Below are 21,138 nucleotides of genomic sequence, written 5' to 3' on the forward strand. Positions count from 1 at the left end.
TTCTAACAATCTAGCCTGCAGCGGCAAAGTCCTCTTCAGAAAGGCCCTGGATGACTCGGTCGAACTACGCTAGCCTTATGATGAGAAAAAGGCACAGGGAGAGTCTTTAAGAATTAAATTTGGCGTGTCCAAGTCAACCCCATTCGGAACTCCTCGGCCATTTTTTTCAAAAACAACCTCGGATGTATGCCGGTACATCAGTTGAAGTAGTTCGTATTTGTTTGAATTATATCGTTTATTAAATTTAGTGTTTTAGAGTTGTATTTATTGATCAAAGTTTAAATTGATTACCAGTAAGTGTCTTATTGCAAACATAAGTAAGATTCCCAAGAGTTAAGACATAAAGTTTAACTGCTAAATAAAATTACTACGCGATCTACTTGCAGCGGACTTAAACGTACCTCTTTTTGAGTCCAAATACATCCGAGGTTGTTTTTGAAAAAAATGGCCGAGGAGTTCCGAATGAGTCAACCCTCGCTCTGGCCAACTCGTGTTTCCCAGGTTTTCCGTGACTTAGATGACCGAGCAGTAATTTGCTATGACACAGTGTTAACTTCTCCCTTTATAAATGGGGGCGGTAGGGGGGACTCATTCGTTTCGAGAACGAAGTCATAACCGCTTCCGTAAAATGATACATAATCTGGTAGTCTGTGGTAAGCCGATCTTTACGCTTCACCTGCTCTCGGAGTGACTCACCTCCGCCTCTGTCTCCTCTCGTTTACCATCGCGGCTAACCGGGCCGCAATTCCGAATGGAACGAAATGCACGGGTCGCCGTCATTAAGTGTGTATTCAAACATGCATATCATTTAGACCACTTAATGCAATAAATGCTTAAATAAATTAATGCAAGCAGTGCCGAGCACATATCTTCCCAGATGCTCCATGTGCATTGAACATTTCATCTAATTTCATTTTCACTTCTTGAAACTTATATCGCCATTCTATGATAATGATCATTTAAACCTTATTCTATAGTTTTCCCTCTAGATGTGCAACCTTGGCTTTAAACGCTTGCAGTTCTCCGGTGGCCGCTGACACCTCAAGGACGGACGGTTGGTCGAGCCACCCCATCCGGTCTAACACAGACTCCAATATACAGGTGGATACCGGGAGGTCAGGAGTAACGGCGGGGTGGGAGAAGGGCGAAGGGAAGGGCTACCTGGTTAGCCAGGGCCACTTCCGTTCGCCGTGACCCGCTGTTTCTAGACGTAGCACATCCCTGGTGCATTAAACAGTGTAAGCCTTATGAATCCTTATGATCTGTACTTGAAAGACAAACTTGTGATTCGGATATTGAAGAATCGATAAAAAGATGTTTCAATCCGAAACTGAACATCGCAATCTCATCTATGTATAATCAACAGCCCTTCCGATTAGGAAAAGAAAATTATACCACGATATAAAAAATATGTTATATAAAGACCTGTTCATGGCATGGTCAGTTTCCTCTCGAAGTAACGGCCCGCTGTCCATGTAACTCCCTGTTTCCATCCAATCGTTGGCGCCATACAGGGGGCTTGGGCGCTCCGTCTTCCGGCCACTGTCTGACAGCCAGTCGTTAGGGTCATAAGGCGGCTTCTCATCACGCATTTGCTGATGCTAGCCAAACCATGCTTAACAGCGAGAGCCGCGGTCTTGGAGCGGACGACGCTAGCCAAACTTACACTTTATCACTTCACAGAAAGGTCTATGAAATTATTTAGGTCCTATCTGACCAACAGGATGCAATTTGTGAGGGAACAACATTAATTCTTCTTCTCATTAATTCTGAGATAATGGAAACTATATCGGGTGTCCCTCAAGGATCAATACTCGGACCCTTACTTCTATTCTATTATACATCAATGATATGCCTTTAATTTCTTCCAATTCATGTATTGACTTATATGCAGATGATTCCAAGTATATTGAGCATTTAATCAGATCTACAAAAAAAGTCTTAATCAGTGTGAACTGTTGGTGTAAGACAAAAAATATGTCAATCCATCAAAAACCAAATGTATGATTCTATGTACTAATTATAAGGCAAAACATGCATTGCAACTTGAACTATCAATAGATGGATTGTCAGTAGAAAACGTAAAATGTCAAAAGGTCCTCGGGGTGCTGTTGATCAGACATTGTCATGGCATACACATGTTAATACTGTAGTGAATAAGCTTAATTCAAAATTGGCACTTCTAAGATTAGATATTATCTAACAGATGAGATGAAACTCTTGTATTATAATGCTTATATCATGTCAAACATTGAGTACTGTTGTAGTGTCTGGGGACTTACACATTCCTCAGATACCACAAAAATCATTAATATTCAGAAAAGAGCGATTAAGCTAATAATGAAGTCGTTCATTGTACGATGTATTATGAAAAAAACTGACTTAATTTCACATCGCAAGCCGACCGTACATCGCAAGTACGTACTTGTGAAATGAATGTGTTTTTCTCTTTCAATAATGTGTCTAGACTTCATACAGATATCATAAAATATTTCATGACATGCATAATTTTCCTAAGATCTATTGAGTATTGTGTATACAGAAATTTATAATTATTCTTTACCACACATCAGGCATTATATAACAGTGTCAATCAATATATAACTTATTGTTATACTAATCGCTCACAGCAATCGAAATGTATATGATACTTATAAAATAGTTAAAACCCTTGCCACACGGATAAGCTTGTTCATTGAAAGAACACCGACAGAAATCGCTTCGTCGAGCGTCGGAAACCAAAATGATTAACAAATAATGGAGAAGTCTGAAAAGTCTGTCTTTTTGTATTCATAATTTTTATGTATTAGATAAATATAAGTGCGCTTTCTAAGAATACGCACGATTTTTATATAGTTGCTTTGGTATGTTTTCAATATTCCTTAACTATTTGTATAATTGTGTGGTATATTATACAATTAGGTGATACTGATAGTAGTTTATTTGTGATGAATGTCATATATTAATTTAATTCATCTGAGTATATGATATGATATTATATGATACTGTTCACTAAATCATTCAATGCCAACTTTAATACCTTAGACATGGACCGCGTTGGAAATAAGGTTTTGCACTTGTGCAAATCTTTACGGATTATCCTGTGCAATGTCATTTATTATGTTAAACTTTATTTGGTAAAACTTTATTTGGTCATAAATTAGATAGCTTTATCATTAACACCAGAAGTAATTCTTGTTTTAGTAGATCTAGTATTATGTATTTCATGTTAAACTTTCTGTGATATAACTTATTAGGACTCTAAATATCATGCAAATATAATATGTGATATATCTTATATGGATGTAAAATGTACTGTTATTGACATAATGCACGAATAAAACTTCTACTACTAATACTACTACTAATAATAATAAAAATGACACAATATCACATTCAACATTCAAGTGTTTCCTGCCAGCGTACATCAATGTCCGATGGGCTGTCAACCGTGTTGCTTTTCTTATTCTTTGTTAGACAAAGCGCCTATGATGCTGGAATCCTTTTCGGAAGATTCCGGTACAGGAATGCGGTCGACAGTGTTCATTTTCACCTTCATCTTAAAGAGTACTCCGTCACGGTTGAATGAATAGTTGCTGACTTCGCGACTTTCCAGCAGTTCCCATCTGTTTTCATGCTCCATTTTCTCGATGAAAGGTTCCAAACGTTCCGTGTATTCGCCAACATACTTCAGGTACTCCTTTCGCATCACGATCAGCACCATACCCCCTGAAACAAAAAAGTTTATAAGTTGCACAATACCTTATATTACATGTTTAGTATATAAAAGATAATAAGAAGTGCCTATAATCAGCTGGGTCGCCATTCATAACATTTTTTAAGTCATTTCCTAACTAAAGTTAAAAATAAATAAGAAAAGTATCTTAGTTATGATATAATCGCTTCATAATATCTGAAATACTTTATGTTCATTCTTTTATGTTAAAAAAACACACATTTTCTTTTAAATTGACTACGGAAAAAATTAGGAAATTTACTTAAGATAAGAAATTGCTTAAGATGTTTTATAAATACTGAACCGGAACCATGTTTCTTGTCAATAGAATAAATATCCAAGAGGGCTCTGTCAGAACAAATAGATATACATGTACAAGCAAATTCGTTGATTTGATATCTCCCACCAAATAAGGAAAAGCATATAGCATGGAAATCACATATTGGTGAAATATTCCAACCGAAACATGCAAGACGGCTGCAGAGTGATGGCCTCTTGTTAACATCAGATATGATTTGGTTTGCAACTGGCTGATCTGATAGAATGTTGTATAAAGTGCAGCAATTAGAGTTGACATAGTAACCCAGTTTTTTACCCCAATTTCAGACTGATAAAATGTGTTCTCAAGGAAGGCATTCTGGTTAAGTTTCTTGAAAATTGGACCTGCAATATTGCAAGAATATAGCCTCTAGAGTGTTCTTAATGTTTTTCTACGATCCGACATTGTGACCTGATTTTCTACCCTTTGGCGTAGTTTAAATAATGCAAAAATTTCATCGAAGACAATATTCTGATTAAGTTTCATGACGATTGGAGTGGATATATTGCCTTCTCTTAGATCTGACCTAATGACCTACTTTTTGACCCACGTTCAGAATCTAACAAGATAACATCAAAAGGAACATTCTGACCACAGTTTAAAAACAGTCTGGCCAATCAATACTAATATTTGGTTCTGGACATGAAATTTTTCCACATATTTGACCTAATGACCTAGTGTCTGACCTCATGTGACAGAGTTTCAAACTAGTAAATAATTATATCAAGAAAATTATTCTGATTAAGTTTCATAAATATTGGACCAGATATATTCCTCTAATATGTTCCTTATATTTTCCCAAGATTTGACCTAGTGACCTTGTTTTTAACCTCTTTCAATCCACTTTTAAAATGCGGTGAGATTTTATCAAGGGTTACAGTCGGTCAAATTTAACATAATCTGACCAAGCATTACCACGCTACGGTTCTAAACAAACATAAGATTTATCAATGTGACCCATGCTTTTATTAGGAGTTAATCAAGGGGAAACATTCATTTTCTAAGGATTTACCTAGATTTGTATCCCATATGACACATTTTTAGAAACGGTCGAGGTTTTATCAAGGGGAACATTCTGACCAAGTTTAAACATTATCAGACCAATTATTACCAAGATATGGTTCCGAAAAAAATGAACAAACGGACTAACAACATTAATACAATATTCCCCGCCCGAAAACTTTGGTTCGCGACGAATAATAAAACTTTTCTTTGAATGATCTTTGTATTCGTGAATAACGGGTAGAACTACCGAGAATGATAAACTTTGCAATGGATAAGACATTTTAGTCTTAACCGAGGCAATTATGACGGGGCCAAGCAAGCTCTCTTTGATCTGCACTGGCTGCCAATAAAGGCTAGAATCAACTTCAAGATATTGACAGTTATGTTCAACTGTGGCACTGGTAGGGCTCCTGCTTATTTGACTGAGTTATTGTCTGAGAGTGTAAGTCGTAGACAAGGATTAAGATCAGCTAGTGACCCTGGTATCAAGTATGATGTACCATTTAACAAGAGAACAAGGTTTAACGATAGAAGTTTTTGCACAATCGGACCAAAACTATGGAATAGTCTGCCATTGTATATCAAGCAGTCAGTGTCTATAGATGTGTTCAAGAAAAACCTCAAAACTCACTATTTTACACAGTTTTATGACTTGTTTTAAAACCGACTCCGATAAGAAATGTCTGATATTATATTTGATTTTTTAGAGTCTTAGAGTTTGTTTATTTTCCATTTTTTATCGGTTGCTTTGACCAATTATGTTTTTACTTCATGTACATATATTACTACTTTAGTCAATTACAATCTAACGAATGTTGCAAGTTTTAATATATTATTGTTTAACTGCTTTATATTGTCTTATATCAAAATATGTTCAAATATTATGATATATGTGTAGAGTATGCATGTATTGTACAACGCCATTGAATATTATGTATAAAAATAGGCGTTTAATCAAATAAACACGTTTAACGTTTTAACGTTTAACGTTTAGTTTGCCTGGTGTTTTTAATGCATGCAAATGCGCTTATTAAACAAATAGCAGAGGACACCTCAATTTTCAACAGAAGAGAGGTTCCAAACCACGCGCGTAGGTGTAGCCCTTGCGGGAAATAGAAACACTAGAACTTGTACACGTAGTTGTAGGTGCAGCACTTGTGGGTAATGGTTCACTGCAAAGTGTACGCGTACTTGTAGGAGAAGCCCTTGTGAGTAAAAGGTACACTGTAACTTGTACGTGTACTTGTTAGTGAAGCCCTTGAAAAACATTCTAACTTGTACGTGTTCTTGTTAGTGTAGCCCTTGAAAAACACTGTAACTTATACGTGTACTTGTAAGTGTAGCCCTTGAAAAAAACACTGTAACTTGTACGTGTACTTGTTAGTGTAGCCCTTGAAAAAAAACACTGTAACTTGTACGTGTACTTGTTAGTGTAGCCCTTGAAAAAAACACTGTAACTTGTACGTGTACTTGTTAGTGTAGCCCTTGAAAAAAACACTGTAACTTGTACGTGTACTTGTTAGTGTAGCCCTTGAAAAAAAACACTGTAACTTGTACGTGTACTTGTTTGTGTAGCCATTGAAAAACACTATAACTTGTACGTGTACTTGTTAGTGTAGCCATTGAATAAAACACTGTAACTTGTACGTGTACTTGTTTGTGTAGCCATTAAAAAACACTGTAACTGGTACGTGTACTTGTTCGTGCAGCCCTTGAAACACACTGTAACTTGTACGTGTACTTGTTAGTGTAGCCCTTGAAAAACACTGTAACTTGTACGTGCACTTGTAAGTGTAGCCCTTGAAAAACACTGTAACTTGTTCGTGCACTTGTAAGTGTAGCCCTTGAAAAACACTGTAACTTGTACGTGCACTTGTAAGTGTAGCCCTTGAAAAACACTGTAACTTGTACGTGCACTTGTAAGTGTAGCCCTTGAAAAACACTGTAACTTGTACGTGTACTTGTAAGTGTAGCCCTTGAAAAACACTGTAACTTGTACGAGTACTTGTAAGTGTAGCCCTTGAAAAACACTGTAACTTGTACGTGCACTTGTAAGTGTAGCCCTTGAAAAAAACTGCAACTTGTACGTGCCCTTGTAAGTGTAGCCCTTGAAAAACACTGTAACTTGTACGTGTACTTGTAAGTGTAGCCCTTGAAAAACACTGTAACTTGTACGTGTATTTGTAAGTGTAGCCCTTGAAAAACACTGTACCTTGTACGTGTACTTGTAAGTGTAGCCCTTGAAAAACATTCTAACTTGTACGTGTACTTGTAAGTGTAGCCCTTGAAAAACACTGTAACTTGCACGTGCACTTGTAAGTGTAGTCCTTGAAAAACACTGTAACTTGAACGTGTACTTGTAAGTGTAGTCCTTGAAAAACACTGTAACTTGTACGTGTACTTGTAAGTGTAGCCCTTGAAAAACACTGTAACTTGTACGTGCACTTGTAAGTGTAGCCCTTGAAAAACACTGTAACTTGTACGTGCACTTGTAAGTGTAGCCCTTGAAAAACACTGTAACTTGTACGTGTACTTGTAAGTGTAGCCCTTGAAAAACACTGTAACTTGTACGTGTACTTGTAAGTGTAGCCCTTGAAAAACACTGTAACGTGTTCGTGTACTTGTAAGTGTAGCCCTTGAAAAACACTGTAACTTGTACGTGTACTTGTAAGTGTAGCCCTTGAAAAAAAACACTGTACCTTGTACGTGTACTTGTAAGTGTAGCCCTTGAAAAACACTGTAACTTGTACGTGTACTTGTAGGTGTAGCCCTTGAAAAACACTGTAACTTGTACGTGTACTTGTAAGTGTAGCCCTTGCGAATAAAAGGTACAATTTCCTTCATAATATGTTTGCGAAGTTCTTCTTGTGGTACCTGTATATGTTAACTGACAATTATCTGAACAGTGTATGTATTATAGACGATGCAGACTGTCTGTTCTGTTTTGTTCACTCGCATTCAATGATTTCCTCGTGGTCATGGCATTACAATAAACACGACCCAATATGTCATTCAACCATTCAACCGACCAATAAAGGGATGTTTCTCTAACTTAAGTACAATCCAATAACTTTCCTTGACCACCTCTGACATATAACCTACGGCAAGTGACCAGGTGGGAAGCGCCTTCCATTCGCGTCTTGTTTATTTATAGGACGTTGACACATCCCTCGATAATTGCCCACTCCTGCCACTGTGTTCAACGAAATTTAATGAATATATTGTGAATCCAATTCCAGATGCATTTGTTTGCCAAATGACTATTAACAGTGTGTGTATACCACGTGATAAATTACGTAATATATGCTACGTTTTGCTTAAAATAAAGATAACTTTTCTTTAACTACTCTATTTTAAATGAAACAAAGTGGAAATAAAATGGTGAAGAAATAGTGAAGTTATATTTAAAGCTTAAAGTCTTCATTCGAAGCAAAATACTACCTTCCGATGTAGCATTTATGACGCAATTAATCACGTGGTATACACACACTGAGTAAGTCCCTTCATTGGTTTGATAGTTCAGTATGTTTGTATTAGGGTGGCTCTGTGTCATTTCAGTTAGCACATGCCTTGATGACGCTGTACTAGGCCATCGTACAACCCCATACGTACACGTACACTTAGCATTTCTCTGTTTACACTTTTTCCAACCGGTGTAACGTTGTAAAATGACCCCCATAAAATAATATTTTATATAGAATAATGACCCCTTTCTATAAAATACTGACACCCCTTATAAAATAATGACCCAACGATTTTATCTATAAAATATTGACCCCCACATAACCTATCACTAACATACTCTATATCAATTCTAGTCGCTGTCGTGTTTCTATTGCTTATATTTGTTGTTGCTGTTGTTACTGCTGCTGCTGCTGCTGCTGCTGTGTCTACAGCTGACACAACAGCAGTATAACTTAGAGGCCCCTCTAAGATAGAAAATTACCGTCAGTTTTTCACAAACAGCAATTACATTAAGATTTTGTAACGTTGGAACTTGTGTTACGTCAAATGACGTTATGGCTACTTCAATGATGCACGCGATGCAAATATTTACTTCTAAATTGAATCATTTTTCGTCGACCAAATCGTATTGTGCATTTTTTAAAAACATTTAACGGCCATAATATTGACATTTTCTGAAATTTCCGATTGACAACACTGACTTAAATCATTCTGTTTCCCTTGTCAAGAGCATCCGAATGTTGTTTTTGAAATTAATGCAGCGAAAGAAATAAGCCATTTTTCCTTTTTCATTCATTGTACGAACAATTGATAAACAAAAACGGAATATAAAAGATCTGAATCGTACAAAATAGCATAACAACGCATCTTAAACAAGAGCTGTCACAGTATGTGACGAATGCCCCCGAATGTGACATTGACCTACGAACAAGGTCAGTACATGAAAAGTTGATCTTGCCTTTACGTGTCAAATACATATGGCAAGTTATTTTAAATTGCCTCTGAACATAAAAAATACCACCCATACTTGACAACCTACACTGTTATGTCCTTATATTCAGAATTCCCTTGTGAATAAACACTTAGTGTATCTTTCACCTAAGAGGTAGGGACATGGGTCTTGCACTCGACACGTTGTCTTCGTATGTGGAACACATGTAGCAAGTGATTTTAAAATCTGTCCATACAAGGGAAAGTAACAGCCCTGACACGACAACCTATACTCTATGTCCTTATATGCAGCACTCCATTGTGAATAAACACTATGTGTGACCTTGACCTTTGAGGTAGGGACACGGGTCTTGCACGCGACACGTCGTCTTGGTATGTGGAACACATGTGTCAAGTTTTTTTTTTTAAATCTGTCCATACAAGGGAAAGTTACAGCCCGGACACGACAACCTATACTCTATGTCCTTATATGCAGCACTCCATTGTGAATAAACACTATGTGTGACCTTGACCTTTGAGGCAGGGACACGGGGCTTGCACACGACACGTCGTCTTGGTATGTGGAACACATGTGGCAAGTTATTTTAAAATCTGTCCATATAAGAGAAAGTTACAGCCCGGACACGACAACCTATACTCTATGTCCTTATATGCCGCACTCCATTGTTAATAAACACTAAGTGTGACCTTGACCTTTGAGGTAGGGACACGGGTCTTGCAGGCGACACGTCGTCTTGGTATGTGGAACACATGTGACAAGTTATTTTAAAATCTGTCCATACAAGGGAAAGTTACCGCCCGGACACGACAACCTATACTCTATGTCCTTATATGCAGCACTTCATTGTGAATAAACTCTAAGTGTGACCTTGACCATTGAGGTAGGGACACGGGTTTTGCACGCGACACGTCGTCTTGGTATGTGGAACACATGTGGCAAGTTATTTTAAAATCTGTCCATACAAGGGAAAGTTACAGCCCGGACACGACAACCTATACTCTATGTCCTTATATGCAGCACTCCATTGTAAATAAACACTAAGTGTGACCTTGACCTTTGAGGTAGGGACACGGGTCTTGCACGCGACACGTCGTCTTGGTATGTGGAACACATGTGGCAAGTTATTTTAAAATATGTCCATACAAGAGAAAGTTACAGCCCGGACACGACAACCTATACTCTATGTCCTTATATGCAGCACTCCATTGTGAATAAACACTTAGGGTGACCTTGACCTTTGAGGTAGGGACACGGGTCTTGCACGCGACACGTCGTCTTGGTATGTGGAACACATGTGGCAAGTTATTTTAAAATATGTCCATACAAGGGAAAGTTACAGCCCGGACACGACAACCTGTACTCTATGTCCTTATATGCAGCACTCCATTGTGAATAAACACTAAGTGTGACCTTGACCTTTGAGGTAGGGACACGGGTCTTGCACGCAACACGTCGTCTTGGTATGTGGTACACATGTGGCAAGTTATTTTAAAATCTGTCCATACAAGAGAAAGTTACAGCCCGGACACGACAACCTATACTCTATGTCCTTATATGCAGCACTCCATTGTGAATAAACACTAAGTGTGCCCTTGACCTTTGAAGTAGGGACACAAGTCTTGCACGCCACACGTCGTCTTGGTATGTCGAACACATGTGGCACGTTATTTTAAAATCTGTCCATACAAGGGAAAGTTACAGAGCCGGACGGACGGACGGACGGACGGACGGTGCGATTTTAATATGCCCACCTTCGGGGGCATAAAAACAGCTATACCGCAAATGACAAGAAGATGTTGTTCGAATTTATGAGCCATAACTCCCGAATAGGTGGAGCAAATCCATTTTATCTTTCTGCACAACTAGGCATCGGTAGTAGTAATCCCTGATAGTTTTAATCAATTCCGTCCAATAATGAATGAAGAGTTGCGGTCACAAAAATAATGTTGCACGTACGCACGCACGGACGGGTGCCATTACCATATTCTCCTCCGATGCCTTTCGGTGGGGTTAATTATGTTGTAAGTGTACCTTAGATGGATTAGGGTTAGGGTTTAGGTTAGGGGGTCGTTATTCTATAGGGAGTCACAATTATATGTGAGGGTCATTTACAACGTGTGGGGGAGTCATAATATTATGACCCGGGAGTCACTATTCTATATAAAATAATGACCGGAGATCGGAAATCGATTTCTCAATATGTCGTTGCCTGTTAACTATCTATATATTTCTTATATTTTGTAATGAAAAAAAATATCTATGAAAAATGCATGGTGTATAACTATGGTCCTGTCCATGCATTCTAAGACATGTGCCACACATATGCCACATAAGCAAGCACATTCGTTGTTAAATATTGAGTACATCTCATGACATTCTGTTTTAACCATTAATACATAATTATTTTATGTTCTAGTTTTTGAAACCACAAATAGCTTTCATGACAAAGCTACTTATTCAGGCATGGAAGTTATGGCCTATGAAATGCGTATCTTGTAGCACTTTGTAAGCAATAACTGGCGATATCAATCGGGACAAGTTTCAAGCTAGGATGGGTTGATTGTGCAAGGCCAATTAAATGTGTGTTTCTTTACGATAACATCAGTGCAAGGTAAGGTATATTTATGCAGATACAGTTGGTTTGCAAAGCTATGTGCAATAACAATACCTGGTTTCACAATGCGGCACATTTCTTGAAGCCCGCTACACGGAATGTGGCCTTCACCCATCCCCCCAGAAACAACTGCACAGTCATACACACCTAAAATAGACAGAGATTCGTAAAAAACTAAAAACGCTCATTAAATATATAGCCAGCGCGTAGAGTGGTTCCGTAATGGGCGAGTGAATAAACGCACGTGCTTAACATATCGCCGTTGAAAGCAAATCACCGCCATCTTGATTTTATATTTTTTTCTTTGACAACGGAATAGTCTTGATCTATTAGGGAGCAGGCTGTGTGGAAATTGCTGTTCACGTCAGCATAGAACAACTAACGACGTCTTCTGGAGATTGCCGCATAGTGGCGGACAGCGACCAATCATTAATCATGTGATAGTTAATGTTTTGCCTTAAACAGACAATCTAAAACACATATAGTGTATGCCTTATGTACATGCGTAAATGGAAACGTCTAGATATTTATACAGATTAATTTAAACAAAAACATTCGGCCACTTGTGTACACATGATGATACAGAAACATTCGGCCACTTGTTTTAATTGTAGCAAGATATATGTTTAAACTTCAAACAATGGTTACATTGGGCTTATTTGAAGTTGCACCTTAACATTGTATTTGACAGTGGTCAAGTATTTATCATACTGTCTTGATATTCCACTAGTCTGGTGTACGCTCGTTGATAAGATTACAGCCTTTGTCACAAGGTCTTATGTCTCCACTTGAAACAGAAACACCCAGTCATGTATATACACGCATGAAATAGAAACGCCCAGTCATGTATGTACACGCATGGAATAGAAACACCCAGTCATGTATGAACACGTATGAAATAGAAACGCCTGTCACGTATATACACGCATGAAATAGAAACGCCCAGTCACGTTTGTACACGCATGGAATTGAAACACCCAGTCATGTATGTACACGCATGGGATAGAAAGACCCAGTCATGTATGTACACGCATGGAATAGAAACACCCAGTCACGTATGTACTCGCATGAAATAGAAACGCCCTGTCAAGTTTGTACACGCATGGAATAGAAACACCCAGTCATGTTTGTACACGCATGAAATAGAAACACCCAGTCACGTATGTACACGCATGAAATAGAAACACCCAGTCATGTATGTACACGCATGAAATAGAAACGCCCAGTCATGTCTGAACACGCATGAAATAGAAACGCCCAGTCATGTATGTACACGCATGAAATAGAAACGCCCAGTCATGTATGTACACGCATGAAATAGAAACGCATGTCATGTATATACACGCATGAAATAGAAACGCCCAGTCATGTATGTACACACATGGAATAGAAACGCCCAGTCATGTATGTACCCGCATGAAATAGAAACGCCCAGTCATGTATGTACACGCATGAAATAGAAACGCAAGTCACGTATATACACGCATGAAATAGAAACGCCCAGTCATGTATGTACCCGCATGAAATAGAAACACCCAGTCATGTATGTACACGCATGGAATAAAAACGCCCAGTCATGTTTGAACACGCATGAAATAGAAACGCCCAGTCATGTATGTACACGCATGAAATAGAAACGCCCAGTCATGTATGAACACGCCCAGTCATGTATGTACACGCATGAAATAGAAACGCCCAGTCATGTATGTACACGCATGGAATAGAAACGCCCAGTCATGTATGTACACGCATGAAATAGAAACGCCCAGTCATTTATGTACACGCATGGAATAGAAACACCAAGTCATGTATGAAAACGCATGAAATAGAAACGCCTGTCACGTATGTCTACACTTGAAATGGAAACACCCAGTCATGTATGAACACACATGAAATAGAAACGCCAAGTCACGTTTGTACACGCATGGAATAGAAACGCCCAGTCATGTATGTACACGCATGAAATAGAAACGCCCAGTCACGTATGTACACGCATGAAATAGAAACGCCCAGTCACGTATGTACACGCATGGAATAGAAACGCCCAGTCACGTATGTACACGCATGAAATAGAAACGCCCAGTCATGTATGTACACGCATGAAACAGAAACACCCAGTCGCGTATGAACACGCATGAAATAGAAACGCTTGTCACGTATGTACACGCATGAAATAGAAACGCCCAGTCACGTATGTACACGCATGGAATAGAAACGCCTGTCACTTATATACACGCATGGAATAGAAACGCCTGTCACGTATATACACGCATGAAATAGAAACGCCTGTCACGTATATACACGCATGAAATAGAAACGCCTGTCACCTATGTACACGCATGAAATAGAAACACCCAGTCGCGTATGAACACGCATGAAATAGAAACGCCTGCCACGTATGAAATAGAAACACCCAGTCACGTATGAACACGAATGAAATAGAAACGCCCTGTCAAGTATGTACACGCATGGAATAGAAACGCACAGTCACGTATGTACACGCATGGAATAGAAACACCCAGTCATATATGAACACGCATGACATAGAAACGCCTGTCACGTATGTACATGCATGGAATAGAAACGCCCAGTCACGTATGTACACGCTTTAAATAGAAACGTTCAGTCACGTATGTACACGCAGGAAATAGAAACACCCAGTCACGTATCTGCTTTCCTCAACTACAGGATAATGCAAGTTTAATGTTGTTTTCAAAGGTGTGTTACCATGGCAATCATAGTTGTGTACATTAGGAAGACTAAATAAATTAAAATGACCAGCCAAAGACAGAAGTATTGGCGAAGCGGTTCAGGAGGAAAATCGTTGGGGAAATTGTTGACTGCGTGCTAAATGGATGACGGAAATTATCTGTCAAAATAGCTGACCTTTTAATAGAATTTCGGGTTTTTTCGCTTATTGAGATGAATTTATATCGAACCCTTCTACTGATCAAAACATAAATAAAGCACAAGTTATTTCGTACTAGAACGTACAGCTATGCTTCTGACACAATGAAATAATTGTATAGCGTACGTGATTGAACGTTGTCATTAATAGACATTCTGTATGGCAACTCTGTACTTTGGCATTTAATATTTATACCAGTCACGTATAAGATGTCGCAACGCACTCGGTTGACCTTGACACTAAACTTAGCAGTTGAATGAACTAGTACAGTGGACCAGTATGTGTATGTATGTATCATAAAACAACGGCGGCAACGTGATCTCACTTCTTTGTCATTTGACTGAGTAACACGTACTCTTGTATACAAGAAGCAGAAATTCTAATTCATCGATTAAAATTAAATACCAACCATCAATAAATTGTGCAATCTAGACTTGCTATTGGCACTCAACTAGAGAACTACCAATCTTGTGACGATCATCTGTTCTCAATTAGGAATGTGACGGAGCCTAGTTTGTATACGTACCGTCTTCGATGGGGAGGATATTGTCGGAACAAAATTCCTGGTACAGCTTTTTATATATGCCCCTTTGTTGGCATTGTTTCAACATTCCCGTCGACGGATCGAGGCCATCTATCTGCTCAAACCCGTAGTGGGCAAGCTGAAAAAGTAGTTGATGTTGTGGTTTTAAAAGTGTGATATTGTTTATATATATATATCATTAATGCTGTGACATCCGTATACATACCAAAAGGCACAAATGTATTCGGTTCATATGTGTGTTTTTATTTCATAGCCGGTATGCATAGTTTGGTCAACGACTATATAACCCAACGTATATCTCCGTTGATACTGACTACCTCGTACCCATGAATAATTAATGAGGTGAACATCGGACGTTTCATTTGACGCACGAGACACACCTCCGGTAACAGAGGGTAGGGCTGTCCTTGTCGCTAGCCTACTTTCCTCACAGTATGTTCTGTAGATAAATCGGGGAAAATAAAGCGTGGGTTCCGTGGGTGACAACTATAATTCTGGTAGACATATAAGATCATATATATGAAAAAAATATACTGATATTACCTCTACCCCGACTCTGCCCGTCCCACAGGCGATGTCGATGATGCGAATCTTGTCTCGACCGTCCAGAAAGCTGTTTGCCATCTCGTCGGCAATGATGACTGGTCCGTTGTAAACACCAGGTTCTAAGTCCTACAAACATGTCAAAATATTTTTTGTAACTATGCTTATAATTACAAACAAAACAAGAATAGTAAGTTAAATGTATTTTACCTTACTCTGTACAATACGGAGATAATATTTTTTGGCTTTGTTCTAGCTAGAGACATGAAACGTAAGACTTTGTAATAACCTTCTGTGGTGCGAGGCATTTCCTATGTTTAAGCCTAATGTACGACTTCAGTTCAAGGTCAATGTCAATGACTTTTCTTATATCAGGTCAGATGGAGGATCATGAAACATTCGTATATGAACAAGAGCAAAACCTCTGTCGGTATACATTAATGTATTAACATGCTTTATGAGCCATACCTCACAAAACATACAAACCTGATCATATTTCTGTGTGTCCGCCCACTTGCTGTAGTAGTCAGTGACCTCATCCGGAGTCATCCCCTTCCAGTGGGCGTGAAAGTTAGCCAAGTACCCCGCCATGTGTTCCCGCGTCTTCTTCTCCACTCCCTCGTACAGTTCTTCACCAGACCTAAAGCTACAAGGTAAAATGTTTTATTCCTATTCCATACTATATCCTACTGTTAGTGTGTGTGTGTGTGTGGGGGGGGGGGGTATGGTACAGCGCGTCGGGAACACCTCGTCCTGGTTCCATTGATTACAATTAACCGCGTATGTTTATAGGCGGTTTACCGTTACAATGTCAGAGTTCTTGTCAATGACTTCTTTCACTAATGCACCGGCATACATACGAGGCTGTTTGCGATGGTAAATAGCCGCGGTGTTCGGAATGAGTTTCGTCATCTACTTATGATTTCCTATCGTTTAAACCACCTTGAACAACTGCACACGTTATAAGGCAAGAGTAGCATTTTAAAAATAATAGCGAAAGGCTGTCTGCTCAGCCGTGTATAAATGATTGCTTAAGTTCCTCATTATTTTTCGGGGGTTCAGTGTTAACAGATAACATCATTGTCATACGACAGCGTTGAGAATTGTGCATATAAATGTTTTAAGCTATTAAAAGCAAAATATTCCACGTTTTTTAAAGTGATTGATTTAGAAACAAAAAAATGCCATATCATCAATAAATAATCTTAGGGCGGCTCCAGGGATCACGTTTGGACGTGCAACCCTCCCCAGTTACATGAATTAATAGGCCCCAAATATGATATGGTGTATATAGGCCCCTTACATGTTTGCTAATTCAAGGTTAAACTGTTGCACCCTGGTGCTATATCAATATCATATATGTGTGAAACTCACTCTAGTTACCAATCGCAATCTTGACATGTACTCTCAGATTGCATCCAAACATCTATACGTCTCTGATCTAACGGGTGTTCTTAGAATTCACAAACTGCATAAGATAACACATACAAAATCAGTGTGTTAAGGAAAAAAACTTACAAATCAGAAGATCAAACTATCACAGAATCCAATCCAACAACTAAACCGCTACCATATAATAGTTCACAACAACACCAGGTGGTATCTTCTACATGTGTAAAATATCAGCACGCATGGAGGATCAGGCCGCCTGTATATGTCTGCTAACCCGCAAATGTTGACATCTAATGCATCCTCTGTTTTATGCTTCAATGCATGATATAAAATACGCAGTTTTACAAGTTAAACTGACTTTAAAGCTGCATTATCACAGATTGAACGTTTTGACAACTTGTTTATGTTTTGTCTTGGGACGAGCCAATTTTTGCGAAAATCCATGGAAACCAGTTATATAAGACTGCTGACAAAAAATAGATCGCAAATTTTTATATTTAAGTTTAACAAGAGCTGTCGTAAGACAGCGCGCTCGACTATGCCGCTTTGACTTAGAAGTTCCAAGGGAAATATTTGTATTTATGGCTAAAATGGAGTTATGTTCCTTGTTGTACGATGGTCGTCAACAATTCTGCGAAGTATTCAGTACATTGAATGAAGGGTATAGAAGATTTTTTTTATTAAAATCCCATCTTGCCCTAAAACTTTAACCTGCCCTAAAACTAAAACCTAAGTCAATCAGGGGCCAAAACTTGTCTTTAGGATAATATGGAGTTATGTAACCTCATTGTGTGATGGTCCTGAACAATTGTGTGAAGTATTAAGTCAATTGAATGAAGGGTATAGAAGTTATCAATAAATATCCCAACCTGCCCTTAACCTTTAACCTAAGTTCCATAGTCAAACAGGGGCCATAATTTGCATAAAATATAATATGGAGTTATCTAACCTCATTATGTGATGGCCCTAAACAACTGTGTAAAGTATTAAGTCAATTGAATGAAGGATATTGGACTTATAAGTGAAAATCCTAACTTGCCCTAAAACTTTAACCTGCCCTAAAACTTTAACCTAAGTCAATCAGGGGCCATAACTTGTATTAAGGATAATATGGAGTTATGTAACCTCATTGTGTAATGGTCCTGAACAACTGTGTGAAGTATTAAGTTAATTGAACGAATGGTATAGAAGTTATTAATAAATATCCCAACCTGCCCTAAAACTTTAACCCAAGTTCCATAGTCAATCAGGGGCCATAATTTGTATAAAGGATAATATGGAGTTATGTAACCTCATTATGTGATGGCCCTGAATAATTGTGTGAAGTATTAAGTCAATTGAATGAAGGGTATTTGACTTATAAGTGAAAATCCAAACTTGCACTAAAACTTTAACCGGACGCCGACGCTGGGGCGAGTAGTATAGCCCTCCTAATTCTTCGAATAGTCGAGCTAAAAATGGTGTTGTATGCCTTTTTCTTAAACCCTTAGTAACGGTTTAAGCCATAAAACATTAATTTTCGAACGGAAATATGAAAATCTACGATCTGATTTTTTGTCAGCAAACATAAATCATTGATTTGCAGATATTTACGCAAAAAGTTGATCTTTCCAAGACAAAATATAAAAAAGTTGTAAAAATGGTATATCTGTGATAGTGCAGCTTTAACACATGAAATGTTTGTCTAAATCATCACCAAAAATGTGATGCATGATTAATGGTACGTTCAACAGTGTGAATTTGAAAGTTTATATGCGTAGACACAAGACCAGTCTACGTAATCCAAATATAGCATGTAACCCGTCTACGTAATCCAAATATAACATGTAAAAGTTTCAAGATGGGAATGCATGTCTCTAAAAAAAAGGCAAGGGGTAAAAAGAAAAACAAGAGCACCAATATGACCCTATATCGCTCATCTGAGTATTTTTTTAAAAAGAAAACGGCGCTCTAAACATTTATATAATTAAAGGGTAAAACTCTCGGGTGGCTGTAGCGATTTAGCTAGTTATCGGACTTGTTCAAGATATTAGACACATTCTGACAAGTCTTTGTGATGATTAGACAAAGCCTACTGAAGTCTAGTCAGTGACGGGAAAATACCTATATATGTTATTTCTAATAATTAAAGGGCGATAAATCTTGACTGACTGTAGCAATATGGCTGGTTATACAACTTGTCCAAGATACTATGCTCTTACACATTTTGACTTTTGGTCATGATTGGACACACTATAACTGTGAATACGTGTTATTTCGTACAAGTTCGCTAAATTTGAAGTTTATATCTACAATGACTGTAAAACAATAACATAATTATAAAAAAAGGAAAAAATGGTCACCCAAGGAACATTTCTAAAACCATTATTTAGGAATCGAGCCAATAGTTTCTGAAGTATATGTTTACCTTATAGTCAAAATTAGTCCCGACCCTGGCGGCCATGTTATTTTATGAATCACAATGGTGTTAAGGAATTTGATATATGGTCACCTATTGAACATTTATGTAAAATTATTTTAAAATTGGGTTAATGGTTTTTCTATATAGACTTAGAGTGAGACAACATCCAGAGACAATGTCGGCCAGCCTAAGCGTGTTAAGAAAGTTTAAGTCACCATGAATGCCCTATGAGCGGGCGCATAATATCCGGCCAGTGTTATCCGACATCCAGTATATGTAGTCTAAAATAATAGACGTGTTATACGGGATCCTTCCAATCCCTAACGTCTAAACGGGAATGTGCAAAAAACGGGGGTGTTTTAAAAATATTGAAATTGTTTTAAGTGAAGTATTTTATGGTTGAAACTGATCATAAAGAGTTAAATTCATATTTTACCATGTAAGTGAAATGTTATTTTGCACTAAACAAGCATTTAATGCATTAAAACAAGTTGTTTACCTTTCCAATAAAACGAAAGTTGACTGACACAGAAAACAATTATGCGAAGGGGAACAACTCCATACAATCGTAATAACTCGGCCTCCTCCGACAAAGCTTCGAGATAGACCTCGTTATACAATCGTAACAACTCGGCCATGGCCGAAATGTTCCGAGCGATTTTAAACTGTGCCTTGAACCCTTGCAGGTGCCCTTCATGTATATATCGTTATGTTTTGACAGAATGAAATGAAAAAAAGCCGTCAAACTCATAATTATAAGTTGGATATTTATTTTTTTTGTGTACGGAACTAATATAAAATAACATTATCTGGTAATATTTCTTGTTTTTATGATATTTTATAGACTCTATATGCTTTAACCCGGAATCCTGATCGGCATCGGCGTAGCTCCAATAGGCACGGTAGGCCCGGGCCTACACATCGTTTCCAAAAATGAAAAATACAAAAAGTCCAAATCTGCTATAAAAACTGAAAGGTAAGGGGGTGACAGCTTATGCCTACTTTACATTCAAGTTAACACTCAAGGTTAACTAAGCATTTTTTTGCAAACAAGTTTAGTGCCTTTTTTTAAGACAGTCGAGCCGTTTAACAAATCGATTCGATAATATTTCTACAACAACCGGCAAGCGCGTGATTTCAATGAGCGTCTGTTTAACTCGGTTTTGTTTACAATATAAGTTTCGAAGCGGCAGCATATTTTGAATATCATTCAACATGTTTCCCCTGGAGATTCCGATGGTTCGTGGAATAATGAATTC

The 21,138-nt window shown here is 38.1% G+C and overlaps 1 protein-coding gene across 1 annotated transcript; it reads right to left on the minus strand.

The window, feature by feature from the left end:
* Positions 1-3,129: 3,129 nt before the first annotated feature.
* LOC128214433 (methyltransferase-like protein 27) lies at positions 3,130-17,773 on the minus strand. The gene is made up of 6 exons (XM_052920903.1): positions 17,605-17,773; positions 16,573-16,732; positions 16,087-16,215; positions 15,526-15,661; positions 12,146-12,238; positions 3,130-3,729 (listed from the first exon to the last, which is right to left on the minus strand). Exons 2-6 carry the CDS (start codon positions 16,675-16,677, stop codon positions 3,464-3,466), a joined length of 729 nt encoding a protein of 242 aa, XP_052776863.1. The 5' UTR covers positions 16,678-16,732; positions 17,605-17,773; the 3' UTR covers positions 3,130-3,463.
* Between the last annotated feature and the right edge of the window lie 3,365 nt (positions 17,774-21,138).

This window comes from Mya arenaria, chromosome 13 (genome assembly GCF_026914265.1).
Source record: "Mya arenaria isolate MELC-2E11 chromosome 13, ASM2691426v1".
NCBI classification, from domain to species: domain Eukaryota; kingdom Metazoa; phylum Mollusca; class Bivalvia; order Myida; family Myidae; genus Mya; species Mya arenaria.